Source organism: Choloepus didactylus, chromosome 5 (genome assembly GCF_015220235.1).
Source record: "Choloepus didactylus isolate mChoDid1 chromosome 5, mChoDid1.pri, whole genome shotgun sequence".
NCBI lineage: Eukaryota > Metazoa > Chordata > Mammalia > Pilosa > Megalonychidae > Choloepus > Choloepus didactylus.
Window position 1 is genome coordinate 39,265,281 of NC_051311.1, and position 16,241 is coordinate 39,281,521.

Genomic DNA, 16,241 nt, shown 5'->3' on the forward strand with positions numbered 1-16,241 from the left:
CAGCTCGCGAGGCGCCGCGAGCGCAGGCGGCGGCACTGCCGAGAGAAGCGCGCCGCCTGCAAGGTGACTCGGCTGGGGCCGCGCTCGCGGGGCGTGCGAGCGGTGACTCAGGCGGGCGTGTGCGTCCGTCCGCGGGTCCATCCGTCGTCTGTCGGTGGGCCTGCAGCGCTCGGCCGGCAGGGCGGGGCGGGGCGGAGCCCTGGGAGCCGCGCCTGCCGTTCGCCTCTCCGGGCTGCAGGTGGGGCTGTGCGTGCCGCGCTGCCTCCAGGAAGCCTCACGGGCCTTCCCTCCTCCGGGGCCGCGGGAGCCGGGCTCCCAGGATGCAGTGTGGACCGGCCGGGCGCTGACGGCGTCCGCGGCGGGTCTGTGGGCGAAACGAACGAGCAGGGCGGGCCTAGTCGAGGAGCCCGGGCGAGCGCCGGCGGCGGCGGAGGAGGAGGCCGCCGAACCCGCGGCACCGCCTACGGAGAGGGCCAGGCGGCCAGGCCCTGCGTGTGGCCGCGCACGGCGGCGGGCGGCGGCGGCGGCGGCGACTTCCTCCGGGCCCGGGCCGGACAGCTCAGGGCCATGGCCGAGGCGGCTGCGGCTCCGGTAAGGGCGGCCCGCGAGCCGACGGACTTGCGGAGTCCGGGCCTCGAGCGGCCTGGGCGCAGCACACTGCGCCCTAGGCCCTAGGGAGGGTCTCCGGGGCCCGGGCTGGGCCGTCGGGCCTGGGGTTCCGGGCGAGGGGGACGTGGGTCCTCCGGGGCCTAAGGCCCCCGCCGGCCCAGGTCTCTTATTTCGGGAAGAGTCCGAGGCGGGGGCCGAACCGACCGCCCCTGCACCAGAGGCCGCCCCACGCCAAGTTTCTCAAGCCCCTTGTGGTTTCCTGCCCCCACCCCATCCGCGGCCCCCTTCATCTCCGCCCCCCCCCCCCCCATCTCCTTTCTCTGCCTACCGCTCTTCCCATGTGTTTCCTATCCCCCAGCTCCCTCCAGCGGCCCGGTTTCACCTGGGAGGTGTCCAGCTTCAATTCCGCATACATTGAGTACCCACTGTGTGCCCAGTAGACTCCGTTTTCGTGAGGAAGATAATTGCTCCCATTTGTAGAACCAGACGCTTCACTAAGCCCTGTTTAGGCATTATTTTGTATTCACAACAAACCTATGGGGTGGGTGCTATTATCTCTGTCATACAAAAGAAAACCTGAGGCCTGGAGAAGTTAAAGAACTTGCCCAGGATCACAGCTACAAAGTGTGTGAAAAGACAGTCATTGTGTGTGTTCAAGGACCCATTGTGTGGTGGGGGAAACTGGTAATAGTGCAAAACAGAAAAGGGCAAGTACTTGCATAGGGATAGAAACTTACTGTGGGAGTGGGAAGAGAGTAGGCTCAGAATCCTTCCCATCCCTTCCAGGTCTGATATTCTATTCTGTGATTTGAGCTGGGCTTTTAGGGGAGGCTAGGATTTCAACAGGCTGAGCTAGAAGGCAGAGCTTTTCAGAGAGGAGGGGAGATGGCTTGGGCAAAGGCACAGAGAGAAGGAACAGTGCAGGTTGTGTTCAAGGGACAAAATCATGCTCAGAGAAGATGATTTTCATAGGGAGATAATGGGAGATGAAGCAGCAGAGAGTTGGAAAAAATTTGAATGCCTGGGGAAATTGTGGACTTCATCATGTGGGTGAGGAGCCTTTGAAGGATTTCGAGTTCTCTTACTCACTGCTAGCTCCTCCCAAGTAAAGAGTTTCAGCTTCCCTGGTAGGTACCTAAGGACAAACTCATATATTCCATCCACCGCTTAGCAAATGGGGCTGGACTTGAGCAGAGCACAGTCACCACCACCCACCAAGTAGTATAAAGACCTTACAGAGTGCCCCCCTCCTCCATTAAAAAAGTAAGGAAACTGTTGTGCCCTGTTCATATATTAAAGACTGGCATTTTCTTCACAAAGTAGAAGTTTATTCATGCAACACAAAGATTGTAATAATGCCCAGTCAGATTCAATTTGAGGATTAAGTAAGTTTTCAGTGGGTGGAGAACAGGTGAGGAAATGAAAGGAAATTTCTGAAGTGAACTCTGGGAGCTGGGGTTTATATGGCAGAGTATGCAAAGAGAAGAGTGAGAGGAAAGGCCACCCATGGGGCCAGAGCCGAGTCAGCCTGCCCAAATTGCCCAGCCCTGTTTAGTATAGGGAGCCCTTTGGGCAGTACCACCTACTCCTTGAAATAAGATTCTCACTCAGATCCAATTTTCTCCCTTAAAACAGCTCTCTGCTTATCCAGATCCTTCACATGCTTTGAGACCCAGCCAATGTCCTACCTTCTTCAGATCAAAGGTCATCTGGTCCAGCCTCCCTCCAAACACAATCTCTTAGGCATGCACCATTCTTGACAGTTTTTTCTGCCTATGTTCACCCTCTGACTGTCATCATTTTCTGTCATTTTGTTGTCCATGTTCTAGCTCCCAATGACATTCCCCAAATGAATGTATGCTGGTTCCCAGTAGTCATTTCTTTATTTTGTAAATAGTCACCAATCGTTTGTTTAGGAATAATTTCCAGAATTTTGTCAGTAATCACCCATCCTGTCGATGATGGTTTCTGTACATAGAAAAGTCTAATATAATAGCATACGTCTTACCTTCCTAACCAGACTATAAGGTGTATCATTGATCTAGAAGCAGCTACAAAAATGTCTGAGACCATGTTTACCATGGGAGGGTTGCAGTAGTAAGAGAAAAAGTGAGAATCTCAGGGGGCTTAGGGGGCTCATGTAATATCAGAAAGCATCTAACTCTTGGCTTCTGGAGATTTGCCGTAATGGTGATTTTTTTTTTTTTTTTTGGTTGGGCGGTGAAGCAGTTGGGAAGGTGACAAAATCAGATTCTCCTGGGAGGAGTATTGGCCATTACATTTTTTATGTTTATTAAAAGGGTACATGAGATGCTTTTAAAAAAATTGAGCAACACTGCTTGTTTGTGCTGTTCAGTGAACCGGCTGTTTTTTGCTATGTCATCATCAGTAGACAGTTACTGTGTGATTATGATGGGAGGTACTAGCTAGGCTCTAGTAAATCTGCAGTTTACTATTTCTCCTCTAGAACTCCAGCAGTGCTAAGTCACTGTTTATTTGCAAAATTGTACTGAGTATCTACTATGGACCAAGAACTATTCTGTGAAAAGATGCAGTACTGCCTTCAAAGATCTCACAGTTCAGAGGTGGATGCAGGAAATGTACACTGTAGAGGGGGTCAGTGCAGTGCTATGGGTTGGGACAGTGTGCTGCAGAAGCCTAGAGGAAAGGCACCCACCCAGTCTTAGGTAATCTCTAAGATGCCCGAAGCAGTTAATCGCTGACTTGACGTGTGGCATGTGGTACAGGCTATCCCCACTTTCCACATAAATTGTCTCTCCCCTCCCAGCCCAGTTCCCCCATGCTGGGGGAGGTAGGATCAAAGAACATAGTGGATGGAATGAATGATGCTGGTCTTCTCTCTCTCTCTCTGAAAGATTTCTCCATGGACAATGGCTGCTACAATTCAGGCCATGGAGAGGAAAATTGAGTCGCAGGCTGCTCGCTTGCTTTCCCTAGAAGGTCGAACTGGCATGGCGGAGAAGAAGCTGGCGGACTGTGAGAAGACGACCTTGGAGTTTGGGAACCAGCTGGAGGGCAAGTGGGCCGTGCTGGGGACCCTGCTGCAGGAGTACGGGCTGCTGCAGAGGCGGCTGGAGAACATGGAGAACCTGCTGCGAAACAGGAACTTCTGGATCCTGCGGCTGCCCCCGGGCAGCAAGGGGGAGGTCCCCAAGGTAACCCCTTGGGCATCCTGGGGTGGGGGCACCAGTGAGGCCGTGCCTGTAAGTATGTGTGTGAGCGTGTGTGACACTTGTGGTTCCAGGTGCCCGTGACCTTTGATGATGTGGCCGTGTATTTCTCTGAGCAGGAGTGGGGCAAACTGGACGAGTGGCAGAAGGAGCTCTACAAGCACGTGATGAGGGGCAACTATGAGACCCTGGTCTCTCTGGGTAAGGCCTGATTCTCATTTCTCTGGTTTGGCAGTCCTCATACCTCTTTCTTCATGCTGTTTTACTTTTAATCTCAGGGATATGTAAATCACTAAAAACTTTGACCATGTAAGAAGGTATCTTCATCTTCTCCTAAGGTTGAGCCCTGGATGACCAAGAGAGAAGCTCCCTTCCCCCAAGTGGTTGAGACAGAGAATGCCAGATTGAGAAAGGGTGGTAAGCCCAGAGCGTGGAAGTTTCTGTTCTTAGTGCTGAGAGTTGGAGTCGAGAGGATGCTAACGGCTTTTATATCCAGTGTATAATTGACCCCACATTTTAGAAGGTTTCTTTGTTTTAGCCATCTCCAAGTGGGCTTTACGGTGACCTTCCTCAAGAGTCAGTGGAGAATATGGGCAGACCATGCTTCTTGCTGCAGATGTTTTCTTTATGCCCCAAGGCTTTGCTTCTCCCCTCACCCTGGGGCTACTACTGCTCTCTTCAGTTGACACTGCCCAATAAGAGCCTATATTCTGTTTCTTCCTGTGCTTATTTCCTCTTATGGTGGTTTCTGAATGTAACCCCAGCTCTGAAGGCAATAATGCATGTTTAGTGAGAAAGGAGGCAGGTACACACATAATGTGATATTTTAGTTTGCAGAAATGTATTGCTTCTTAATGTGGAGACTGTGTTCCACAGTTTCTCCACCTCAGCACTATTGACCAGATAATTCTTTGTTTTTGGGCTATCATGTGCATTGTAGGATGTTTAACAGTAGCATCCCTGACCTCTATACTCATTAGATGCTGGTAGCACTCCACCCCTCCTCCCCCCAGTTATAACAATCAAAACCATCTCAAGACTTTTCCAAGTGTCCCCTGGTGGGTAAAATCATCTCCACTTGAGAACCACTACTCTAAAACAATCAAGAAATTTGGTTTCTGGGCCAACCTCCCAAGCTGCCTATCCCCAGCTCTGAACTGAATTTGGCAGAAGCTAACCCTTCTGTTTTCCCTCAGATTATGCCATCTCCAAGCCTGAGGTCCTCTCCCAGATTGAACAAGGGAAGGAACCATGCAACTGGCGTCGCACTGGCCCCAAGGTTCCAGATGTTCCTGTGGACCCAAGTCCAGGTGAGTGGTTGGGAGAAGGCCAAGGAGATACCAGGTGATCAGATGGAAACAGAAAAGTAAATGACCTGGGAGTGTGCCATCTTCTTTCCAGAGAGAACCAAGGAGAAACATAAAATTTGTATGTTTTAAAGCTAAAAGTTTTTACAGTTAAACTATATTCTGTGACCTGTTAAGCTAACACTCTAGAAACTAATACTTTCCAGCATGGAAACAGGCAACAAGCCTGGTCTTTTAGGAAGGAGACAGAGCCAATTGCACAGAATTAGAGGATGAGAAAGGAGGATGCTGATGGGACAGATGGATGTGTATTAAGACCAATTGTAATTCATTCATAGCCTTACAGAGTCAACCTCGCCTCCGTCCAAGAACCAAATGTCATTCAAATCCATTCGAAGTTACAGAACGTAAACTCATTTTTTAGCAACATGGGTTTCAATATAGTTAGAACCATATTCATTTAAGAGGAATCTGGATACCTGGTGTTTCAGGTTTTACTGCTGCCTGTCAGCACCTTTGAAAGTTACAGAAAGGACAGGTGGACACATGAGAAAAGCCAAACTGTTGGATTGAAGTGAAGAGCTTGCTGGTTGCAAGATAAATGACAATCTGTCATTTGCCCAGGGACATTTCATCTCTGCCAGATGCAACCCCTACTTCCTCCACAAAATCTCCTTGACTGTTCCAGCTGGATTTCCCTTTCAACTGAAAACCTAAAACACCTAAACATTTTATTGTGTTTAGTATTTAATTACATATTTTTTGTTTTATCTCAATTAGATTCTCACTTTACAGGGACAGAACCATGTATAGAACATTATCAGTATTCAGTAAAGCATTCATCCGTTTAGTTCAACAGATGTATTTTGACAGTGCTTTGAGGTAGAGGATAGAAAGCTAAGAACATGGTCCTGCCTGGATGGAAGAAGGTGATAACACTGGGGAGGGGCACAAGGGCCTCAGCTCTCTTGTAATGTTTTGCTCTTTAATCTGGGTTGGTGCAGCCATGGTGGCTTTGTTTTATTATATTTATAGTATGTATTTGGTGGCTTCCCTGGCTTTCTAGAGAGTAGGGGCCCAGAAATATGCTGGTTCCTGGCAAGATTCCCACCCCACTCTCCCCCTTCAACACCCACACACTCCATACCATTCTCTGTCTGGAGACCATCAGCAGTAATTCTCTCACTATGACCTTTATCCCTGTCCTTGTCAACCCAAGAAGCCAGGGCTCCCCACTCATCCCTCATACCCATTTGGCTTCGTCCATCCGCTTTTCAGACCTCATCTCCCTCTTCTCAACTCATAAAAGTTCTTCCACTGTGCCTTGTGGAACTCAGAATCATTGGCAAGATCCCCTATATCTTAAGGCTCTTCCCTGAATGTTCCCCTTCCATTCTTGCTCCTGTTGACACTTGGTTGTCCCTTGAAATCCCTGCTTCCCCTGCAGCCTTCTTAAATGTTTGCTGTCTTGTTCCCACATCCCTTACACCTGGGCCTGGGCTGCTGTGTCAACACCAGCCCCCCACCCCCACCCCACCCCTCTAAACCACCCCCCACATACACTTTGAATCTCATACCTTCAGGCTATTGGTCTTACTGTCTTCTGCATACCTCTGGGTCACTTGCCCTCCCCCTTATTCCTCACCACTATTTCTGTCTTAACAGTATCCATATAGACGGTCCTTTGAATAACCTGGCCTCTCGGTTCCTTCAACATCTTCATCCCACCATAGCCAGCCACTCCCATGGTCATTCCCTTGACTTTCTTGATGATAGTAGCTGCACCCCTGTCCTAGTTCCCTCTTTCTAGTAGCTTGACTCCAACAGTCCTTCAGTCCTTCAGGACCTGCAGTCCATTGATTCTGCTACTTTCTCACTGTCCCAACTTGTTTTCCTCTTTACTTAGCTTATGTTCTCTGGCCCTCTCTTGCATATGCCTTCAATACCCTCACCCTTCTTTTATTCATTGTATTCACCTGAAAAGAACATAATCTTGGCTAAATCAATCTACCAGTTCTACACTTGCATGCAGGCAGCTGCCTGTGGCTAGAGAATATCCCACAATCCCACACTGGTCTCACTTTAAATTTGTAATCAGTAACTTCAAATGGACATTTAGTGTTGCATGGCAGTCATAATACATTTCCTGAACTGATTCACTAGCCCAGAGTTTGGCAAATTATGGCCTGTGAGCCATTTGTTTTTGTCCAGCCTGTGAGCTAAGAATGATTTTTATGTTGAAAAATAATTTTTTAATTGGGAAAAAAAATGCAATGTTCCTACAAGCACTGACTACCCTGTCTATCCATCTTCCGGCATCTATGCCCATATTCTCTGTGTTCGCTCCAGTTACTCTGGATATACTACTGATCCTCCAATCCAACACCCACTGTTCCACTTGGTACTAGACGCCACCCCATGCCACCTTCTGTAGGACATGGGTCCGGCAATTCTCACCTGCCTTCACCTTATCTTCAGTTTTCCCCACTCTAACCATCAATATCTAGACATGCTCTAATTTCTCCCATCTGAAAACAAATAATTCTCCCTTGACCCTATTCTAGCTACTCCCCCATTTCTCTGTTCTCTTTTATGGCAAAACTCCTTGGAAAGGTTGTCTATACTTGCTGTCTCCAATTCCTCTCTTCCCATTCTCTCTTGAACCCTTTCCACCAAAACTGCTCTTGTCAAGGTCACTACTGACCTCCATATTGCTAAAAAGTATGTCATCTTTCTTGACTTATTTGTAGCATTAGCCAGCATTGATCACTCACTCATCCTAGATTCACTCTTTTGACTTACAGGGCAGCTTACTTGTTTGGTTTTCCTCCTGTCTCACTCACCATTCCTTCCTAAGCTTCTTTGCTGGTTCCTGTTCATCTTTCTGACTTTTAAGTGTTGGAAGTACCTGCAGTCCTCACACCTCTTCTCTTCTCCATCTATACCCACTCCATCATCCCAGTGGGTTTTATGGTTTAACATATCATCTCTGGTCTGAAAACTCCCAAACGTACGTCTCCAACCAGACCTCTACCCTGAATTCTGTATACCCAGCTGCCTGGTCCATATCTCCACTTAGGTGGCTAATAGCCATCTCATACCTAACATGTCCAAAACTTCACTCTTAATCCTCCTTTCAAAACCTGTTCCTCCCACATTCTCCCCTACCTCATTCAGTGGCAGTTCCATTCTTTCTACCAGTTGCAGCCCCAAAACCTAGGGGTCATCCCTGACCCTTTTGTTCACAATCCACATCCAATCCATCAGAAAATTCTGCTGGCACTACCTTCAAATTTATCCAGAATCCATACATGCCTTGTTTCCTCTACCCCGCCACCCTCATTCCTTGTCTCTTGGTTAATTATTGCAGTAGTCTTCTAACTAGGCTCGCTGCTTCTGCCAGTCTATTCTTAACACAGCAGCCAGACTGATCCTTTGAAAGGATAAGTCCTATCATTCTTTTGTTCAAAATCTCTAATGACTTTCCATCTGACTCAGAGAAAAAGCCAAAGGCTCGAGGGCCCTACACAGTCTGGCTCTCTGACCTTGTCTCCTCCTGCTTTTCTTTCACTCTCTGCTCCAGCTCTACCATTCTCCTTGCTGTTCCTTGACCATTCCAGGCACGCCCCTGTCTCATATCATTTGCACTTGCAGTACCCACTGCTGGAACACTCTTCAGATGTTCTCACGGCTCATTCCATTACCTCCTCAGGTCTTTTCTCAGATATTACTTTCCCTAATCACCCCACTAAAAATTGCAACCCTCTCTTCTCCCAGTATTTCCAGTCTTTCTTTCCTGCTTTGTTTTTTTTCCGTATCAGATATCACCATCTATTATGTATCTTTCATATTTATAGATGGTCTGTTTTTCCCATTAGAATATAAATTTCAAAAGGACAAGAATTTTTATCTGTTTTGTTCATGTAATCATTCCCAACATCTAGAATACTGCCTAGCATAGAGTAGGAATTCAATAAATATTTGTTGAATATATGCTATATTTCATAATTTAAAACATATTCATATATATATGTACGTATACAGGAATATATATGTAGATATATATATATAGTGTGTGTGTGTGTGTGTGTGTGTGTGTGTGTGTGTGTGTGTGTGAAATAATGTATTTCTGCTACAATTTAAGTTCCTTTTTAGGTCTCCCAGTCCCATTCCTTCCTAGAGTAACCAGTTATCCTGAAGTTGAAGTTAATCCTTCCCATCTACATTTTAAAACTTTAACTACGTATGTATGTAGCTATAAATAATACATAAATATAGTTTTGTGTGTTTTGAAATATTACATGAATGTCATATTTATCATTCAACATTCTGTATTTCACATCCATCCACGTTGATACATATAAAGGTCATTCATTTTAACAGATACTTAGTATTCCATATGCAACTATATTATAATTTATTATCCATTACTGTATTGGTTTACACTTGAGTTTCTAATTTTTCACTATCAGAAGCAATACTGCAGTGAACTTTCTTGAATATGTCGCCTTAAGCATATGTGCTGCCACCCTCTGGGATCTATACCCAGAGCTGTAATTGCTGCAATCAGAGGGCATGCTTGTCCTCAACTCGACCATTAACAGATTCCTTCCCTATGGCTGGTTATACTAGTTTATACTTCACCAGCAATTATGAAGTTCCTGTTTTCTTCCATCTTTGCCCACATTTCAGAATTAATTTTTGCTAGTCTGACAGTGGTGAAGTGATATCAGGTTTTATTTGTATTCTTATCATGTTTATTGGTTTCTTCTCCTGTGAATTGCTACATTGAGCTGTTTTCATTTTCTTATTGATTCGGGAGTGCTTTGTATTTGATCTAGATATGATTCCTCAGTCTGTTATTTGCATTACAAATATCTTCTCCTTGTCTGTGGCAGGTCTTTTAGTTTTGTGAGTTTTGTATAGACGTTCTAAATTTTGATAGAGTCAAATATATCAGTCTCTCACTTTATGATCTGTGCTTTTTCTGTTATAAAATATCCTTCTCTACCTCACTAAAAGCCAGAAAGATGTTCTCCTATATTTTCTTAACAGAATTTTTAAAGTTTTGCTTTTCACATTTAAGTTTTTAATCCCATCTAGAATTTATATTTGTATATGTTGAAAGGAAAGATTTAATTTTTTTTTTCTATATGGATGTCTGATTTTCCAACAAAGTTTGCTGACTATTCAGTCTTTTTTCCACTGATTTGTAATGACAATTCTGTCATGAACCGTGTTTCCATATGTGCATGAGGCTATTTTGGGCTCTTTTTAATATTTCATTGGTCTTGTCTATCTCTGCACCAACATTATGCTGTTTCACTTCATAATAAGCCTTGATATCTAATAGACCAAATCTTCTCTACTTGTTCTTCAAAAATTTTCTTGACTACTCTTGGACCATATAAATTTCAGAATCTTTTTTTCAAGTTCTTAAAAATCCTGGTGAAACTCTGGAATTGCATTTACTTTATAATTTAATTTCTAGAGAATTGCCCACATTATGACATCAAGCTTCTCTGTCCATGGAAAGGCTTATTTATGGACGGCTTCTTGTATGTGCTTGAATAAAGTTTACAATTTTCTCATAATATTGTTTCAATTGTGAATGGAATTTTTTTAAGTCATGAGCTTTAAAAAGTATAGGTATGCTATTGACTTTTGTATAAGTAAAAAAAATTTTTCGCCAAACTCTTCTTATTAATTCTAATGATTTGTCTGTTTAACTTCTCATGGGTTTTCTATGTAGAAAGTTATACCTTCCACAAATAACACAAAGTTATCTCTTCCTTTTTGTAACTTCATTTTTCTTGTTTAGTTCTTTGGTTAGGACATTGCTTATAGTAGCAGTGAGGGCTGGCAATATTTGTCTGTGGGGGATGCTTCTAAATTTTCAGCATTAAGTATGATTTTTGCCTTAGGCATCTGAAGATAGTCTTTATTAGTTTAAGGCTGTTTTCTTATATTTCTGGCTAGCCAGAAGTTTTTATGTGAATAAGTGTTATATTGTATCAAATGTTTTTTCTTTACTTAGTATTATGTTTTGTTTTTTTAAAAAAACATTTTTATTGTTTATAATGCATAACAAAGTATATATAGCATTCATGTAAAGTTTAGAGAATGATGATAAACACACATTTTCCCAGTACCCCAGCGTAAGAGAGAGATCACAACCAGAATCGTTTAAGACCCTATTAATAGTCCCTCCCTGATTGTATCCTCCTCCCTTCCCTCTACAGATAAACACAAAATTCAGAAACAGAAGAAATGAGGCCCTCCCTTTTCTTTACATTTTTACCTCCTAAGGGTATATTCTTAAATAACTATTTCGTCTTACTGGCTTTTGAACTTTTTATGATGGACTCATACCGTATATAGTCTTATTTAACTTGCTTTTTTCATTTGATATTATGATTTTGAGAGTCATCCATGTTGATGTATATAGCTGTAGATCATTCATTTTCACAGTCACCACTGCATAGTTTTCTATTTTATGACTATAACACAATGGTATTTATTCTTTCTACTATTGATAGGTATCTGTGTTGTTTCTAATTTTTTTTGCTCTTAGAACAATGATCTTATGAAAATTCTTATGATGTGTAAAGGTTTCTCTAGGTATAGATGTGGGAGTAGAATGCTGGGTCATAGGAAAGATGTATGTTCAACTTTTCCACATAATTTCAGAGTATTCTCTAAAGTGGTACCAGTTGGCATCCCACCAGCAGGGACTGGAGTTACCACTGCACCTCATCCTCACTAGCCTTTGCAGTGTCTTATATTTTAATTGCTGATAATCTGGTGGAAGTGAAATGGTTTAAAATTTATGGTTTAAAACTTGTGTTTTCCTAGTGAACAAGATTGAGCATTAAATCCTATATCTATGGGCCATTCGTTCCATAATAAAATGCCTATTCGTCGCTTTTGACCATTTTTCTTTTAAGACATTTTCCTTTTACCTATTGAACTGTGAAGAGTTCTTTATACAGTCTGGATATAAGTCTTTTTGTCAGTTATATGTGTTGCTGCTATCTTCTGCATTTATGGCATATTTTAAAGAAGAGATGCTTTTAATTTTATTGTACTTGGATTTACTAATCTTTTCCTTTATGGTTTGTCCTTTTTATGTCTTAAACAGTTAAGACATTTTTCCCTACCTCCAGGTCATAATATACTATCTCATATCTTCTAGTAAAAGTTTTAAAGTTTTGCTTTTCATGTTCAAGTTCTTAATCCTTCTGGAAAGGATTTCTGTGGTGATGTGAGATAGGGACCCTGATTCTTTTTCACTGGCACTTGGTCCTTTTCCTTTGCTTTTACAGGTAGATTTTAGAATTGCCTTATCAATTTCCATGAAAAATCCTTTTAGGATTTTGGTTTGAATTGCATTCAATCTATTAATCATTTTGGAGAGAACTGTCACAAGTCATGTTATCATGAATATCTTAAGTCTCTCCATTTAACTCATCTGTAATGTCTCAGTGAAATTTTAAAACTTTCTCTAAAAAAGGTCTTGCACATATTTTGTTAGATATATTCCTAGGTTGTTGTGGGTTTAAAAAAAATTTTTTTTTAATTAGTATTGTAAGAGGTATCCTTTTTTAACTTGCATTTTCTGTTTGTTGCTGATATTTACTGGGGGAAGGGAATACCCCCTCTCTGATGCTTTTTCCATGTGATGGAAGCTCAGATTATGTAAACCTTCTAGTCTTCCTCTGCAGTTTTACTCACCCCAGCTCTCATGGGAGAGTTTGGGAGCGAGTGTTGGACAAGCACAGTCCTGCCCATTTCTTCCTCCTTTGGGCAGCTGGCTGCCTCCAGGGGACAGGGGGTCTTTGCTGCTCTGCTAGGGACAGGTTCTCCCCTCCTTGGTCCAGCGGGTAACCTCCTGATCACAGATCTGTAGTAAGAATCCCTCTTGCCTTACAGATAAAAGTGACACCCTCCATTGTCAGCAATAAAACTAGCCCCACCTGCCTCTTTCATTTTACTTCTCTTTAAAGATCCGTAACAGGGAAAAAAATGGGTAATTGGTAGGTTCCCTCAAAACCCCCATAAGATATAAATATACAGTCATCTTTTATTTATTGATATTTCTACCCAGGAACCTTGCTAACATTATCATTAGTGCTAATAACTCTTCTGACTAATGTCTAGTGATCCTCAGATTTTCTGGAAAGATAATATCATCTCTTAAGTAATAAGAATTCTTGTTTCCTTTAAATTTTTATGGTTTATTTTTTCCCTTGTTTTATTGTGCTAGCTGGGAACTCCCAGAAAATCCTGAAATAGAAGATGATTACAGGTATCCTAGAGGTTCATGATTTTAAAGAGAATGCTTTTTAACTTTTCACACTGAGTATAATATTTGCTAATGGTTCTGTTTATAAATACCCTTTACAAGATTAAAGAAGTTCCCTGTATTTCTGATTGACTAGTTGTTTTTTAAGAGGAATAGCTGTTGAATTTTTATAGAATGCTTTTTTGGTATTTATTGAGAAGAATATATGGTTTTTCTCATTTAACCTGTTATTATGGTAAATTACATTAAAGTATGTTCAAATGTTGAATGAATCTTGCAGTCATGATCCTTTGTATGCATTGCTGGATTTAGTACTTAATAATTTGTTTAGGATTTTTGCATCTTTTTTCATGAGCCTGTATTTTTCCTTTCTCAGACTGTCTTTGTCTGGTTTTGGTATTAAAGATATAAGCTATGGTGTATTTCCTCTCTTTTTATTTGCTCAAAGAGTTTGTATAACATTGGAATTGTCATTCCTTGTTTAGTAAGAAACACCAGTAGCCATGTAGGCCTTATGTTTTCTTTGTGGGGAGATTTTCAACTACTGCTATAATTTCTTCTATATTTTTATTAGACTATTCAAGTTTTCTATTCCTTCTTTAGTCAGTTTTGGCAAGTTACAGTTTTTCTAAGTATTTGTCCATTTCCTGAGAGCTTTCAAATTCCTTGGAATAATGTTCTTGGTGTTCTCTTTCTCTCTTTAATCTCTAGTGCATCTATAATTTTATCCCTTTTTTCATGCTTAATGTTATTATTTGTGCTGTCTCTTTTTCCCTTGATAATCTTGCTAGAGGTATGTTGGTTTAAAATTCTCTTCAAAGGACCAACTTTTGTCTCCCCTAATTGCCTTTGTTTTTTTCCTTTATTAATTTATACTCTTATCTTTGTTTCCTTTCTTCTGCTTTTCTATGGATTTTATTGATGTTACTTATATTCTAACATCTTGCCTTCTTTTTTTTTTTTGCAGGTTTTATTGAGATATAGTCACATACCATATATTGCATCCAAAATATACATTGTCTCACAGTATCATCACTTACTTATGCATTCATCATCACACTCAATGTTAGACCATTTTCATTGCTCCAAAGAGAAAAATAACAAACACAAAAAGAAAATCCAAAACAACCCATATCCCTTAAGCGCCACCCTCACCCCCCATTATTGACCTCTGGTATTGGTGTGGTACACCTGTTACTGTTGATGAAAGAATATTACGGCATTACTGTTAACTGTTGTCCATATCTTGCCATAGGTAATTTTCCCCCATATACCATTCTGTTATTAACTCTTTGTATAAGTGTTGTACCTTTGTAGTAGTTCATGCAAGAACTTATATATATTTGTAGTGTTAATCAGTGACATACATGACTTTAAACAACCCCTTTCAACCAAATTCAGCTACAATACTTGCCTTGACTCCTAACCTGTTAATTTTTGCCCTTTTTTTAAAATGTAAACATATATGGCTATAAAATTTCCTCTAACTTCCATGGTTGCCACAGCCCCACACATTTTGACAAATATATTTTCATTAACATTGGGTTTCAAATATGTTCTAATTTTCCTTGTGATTTTTCCTTTGACCCTCAGATTATTTAGAAAGAAAATATATATATTTTTAAATTTTAGTAAGTATGGGGAGTTTGGGGGCATCTGTTATTGATCTCTAACTTTATTGTGTTATAGTTAGAAAATAGAGTGTTCTGGTTTGCTAATGCTGCCATTATGCAAAATACCAGAAATGGATTGGCTTTTATAAAGGGGGTTTATCTGGTTATAAATTTACAGTCCTAAGGCCACAAAAGTGTCCAAACTAAGGCATCAACAAGATGATACTTTCACTGAAGAACGGCCAGTGCCATTTGGAAAACCTTTTAGCTGGGAAGGCACTTGGCTGGCACCTGCTCTGGGGTTCTGGTTTCAAAATGACTTTTTCCAAAATGTCTCTGGGCTTATCTCTCTTAGCTTCTCTGGAGCAAACTCTAGGCTAGCATCTCTTAGCTTAGCATTGCTAAACATCCTTTGTCTGCAACTCGAAGCATCAGGGTCAGCAAGCGTCTGGGCCTGTGTGGCTCTTTTTAAAGGACTCCAGTAAACTAATCAAGACCCATGCTGAATGGGTGGGGTCAAACCTCCATGGAAACATTCAATCAAGAGGTCACACCCTAATCAGAAAGATTAATAAATCTGCCCCCGACAAGATTGGATTAAAGAATAGGGCTTTGGGGGGACATAATATATCCAAACCAGCACATACAGTTTGTAAAATCCTAAGATTTCAAAATTTATTGATGTTTGTTTTGTTTTATGGCCTAGAAAGTGTTCAGTTTTCCTTAATATGTATGTGACTTGAAAAGCATGATGTTTTCTTTGTCCTTGGATTCTGCATATGTCCATTTGTTCATTTGTTAAAAGTGGTGTTCAAATTTTTTAATCTTTAGTCAGATAGATTTATTAATTACTGAGACAACTATGTCAAAATTACCATGATTATGGACTTGTCCATTTCTCCTTGAATTCTGCCTGTCTTACTTTACATATTTTTAAGCTATGTTATTAGTTTTAAAATTTAGGATTATCTTATCCTCCTGTTTGATTTACCGTTGCATAGTGACCCTTTTTTATTTTTGTTTTTTATGTCTTATTTCATCTGATATGGTACAGCTACCTCAGTTTTTTAAAAAATTGTTAATTCTGGCTTCTAGCATATCTTTTATTCTTTTATGTTGCTTTCTGCCTCCTTTTGTTTTAGGTGTATCTCATAAATAGCATATAGCTGGGTTTTTTGTTTGTAGTCTGATAATCTTTGCCTTTATATGTCCAATA

General features: G+C 41.6%; 1 protein-coding gene across 4 annotated transcripts in view; it reads left to right on the top strand.

Annotated features, from left to right (window-relative positions):
- The first annotated feature begins 240 nt into the window (after window positions 1–240).
- ZNF746 (zinc finger protein 746) overlaps window positions 241–16,241 on the top strand; it is a 32,259-nt gene continuing 16,258 nt past the window's right edge. The window contains exons 1-4 of one of the 4 annotated variants that reach the window (XM_037835889.1): window positions 241–591; window positions 3,486–3,785; window positions 3,875–4,001; window positions 4,997–5,110. In XM_037835889.1, the coding sequence (XP_037691817.1) occupies window positions 568–591; window positions 3,486–3,785; window positions 3,875–4,001; window positions 4,997–5,110 (565 nt within the window). In that variant the 5' untranslated portion in view covers window positions 241–567. The remainder of the gene's footprint in view (window positions 592–3,485; window positions 3,786–3,874; window positions 4,002–4,996; window positions 5,111–16,241) is intronic. The other 3 variants (XM_037835888.1, XM_037835891.1, XM_037835890.1) reach the window with 3 other exon arrangements.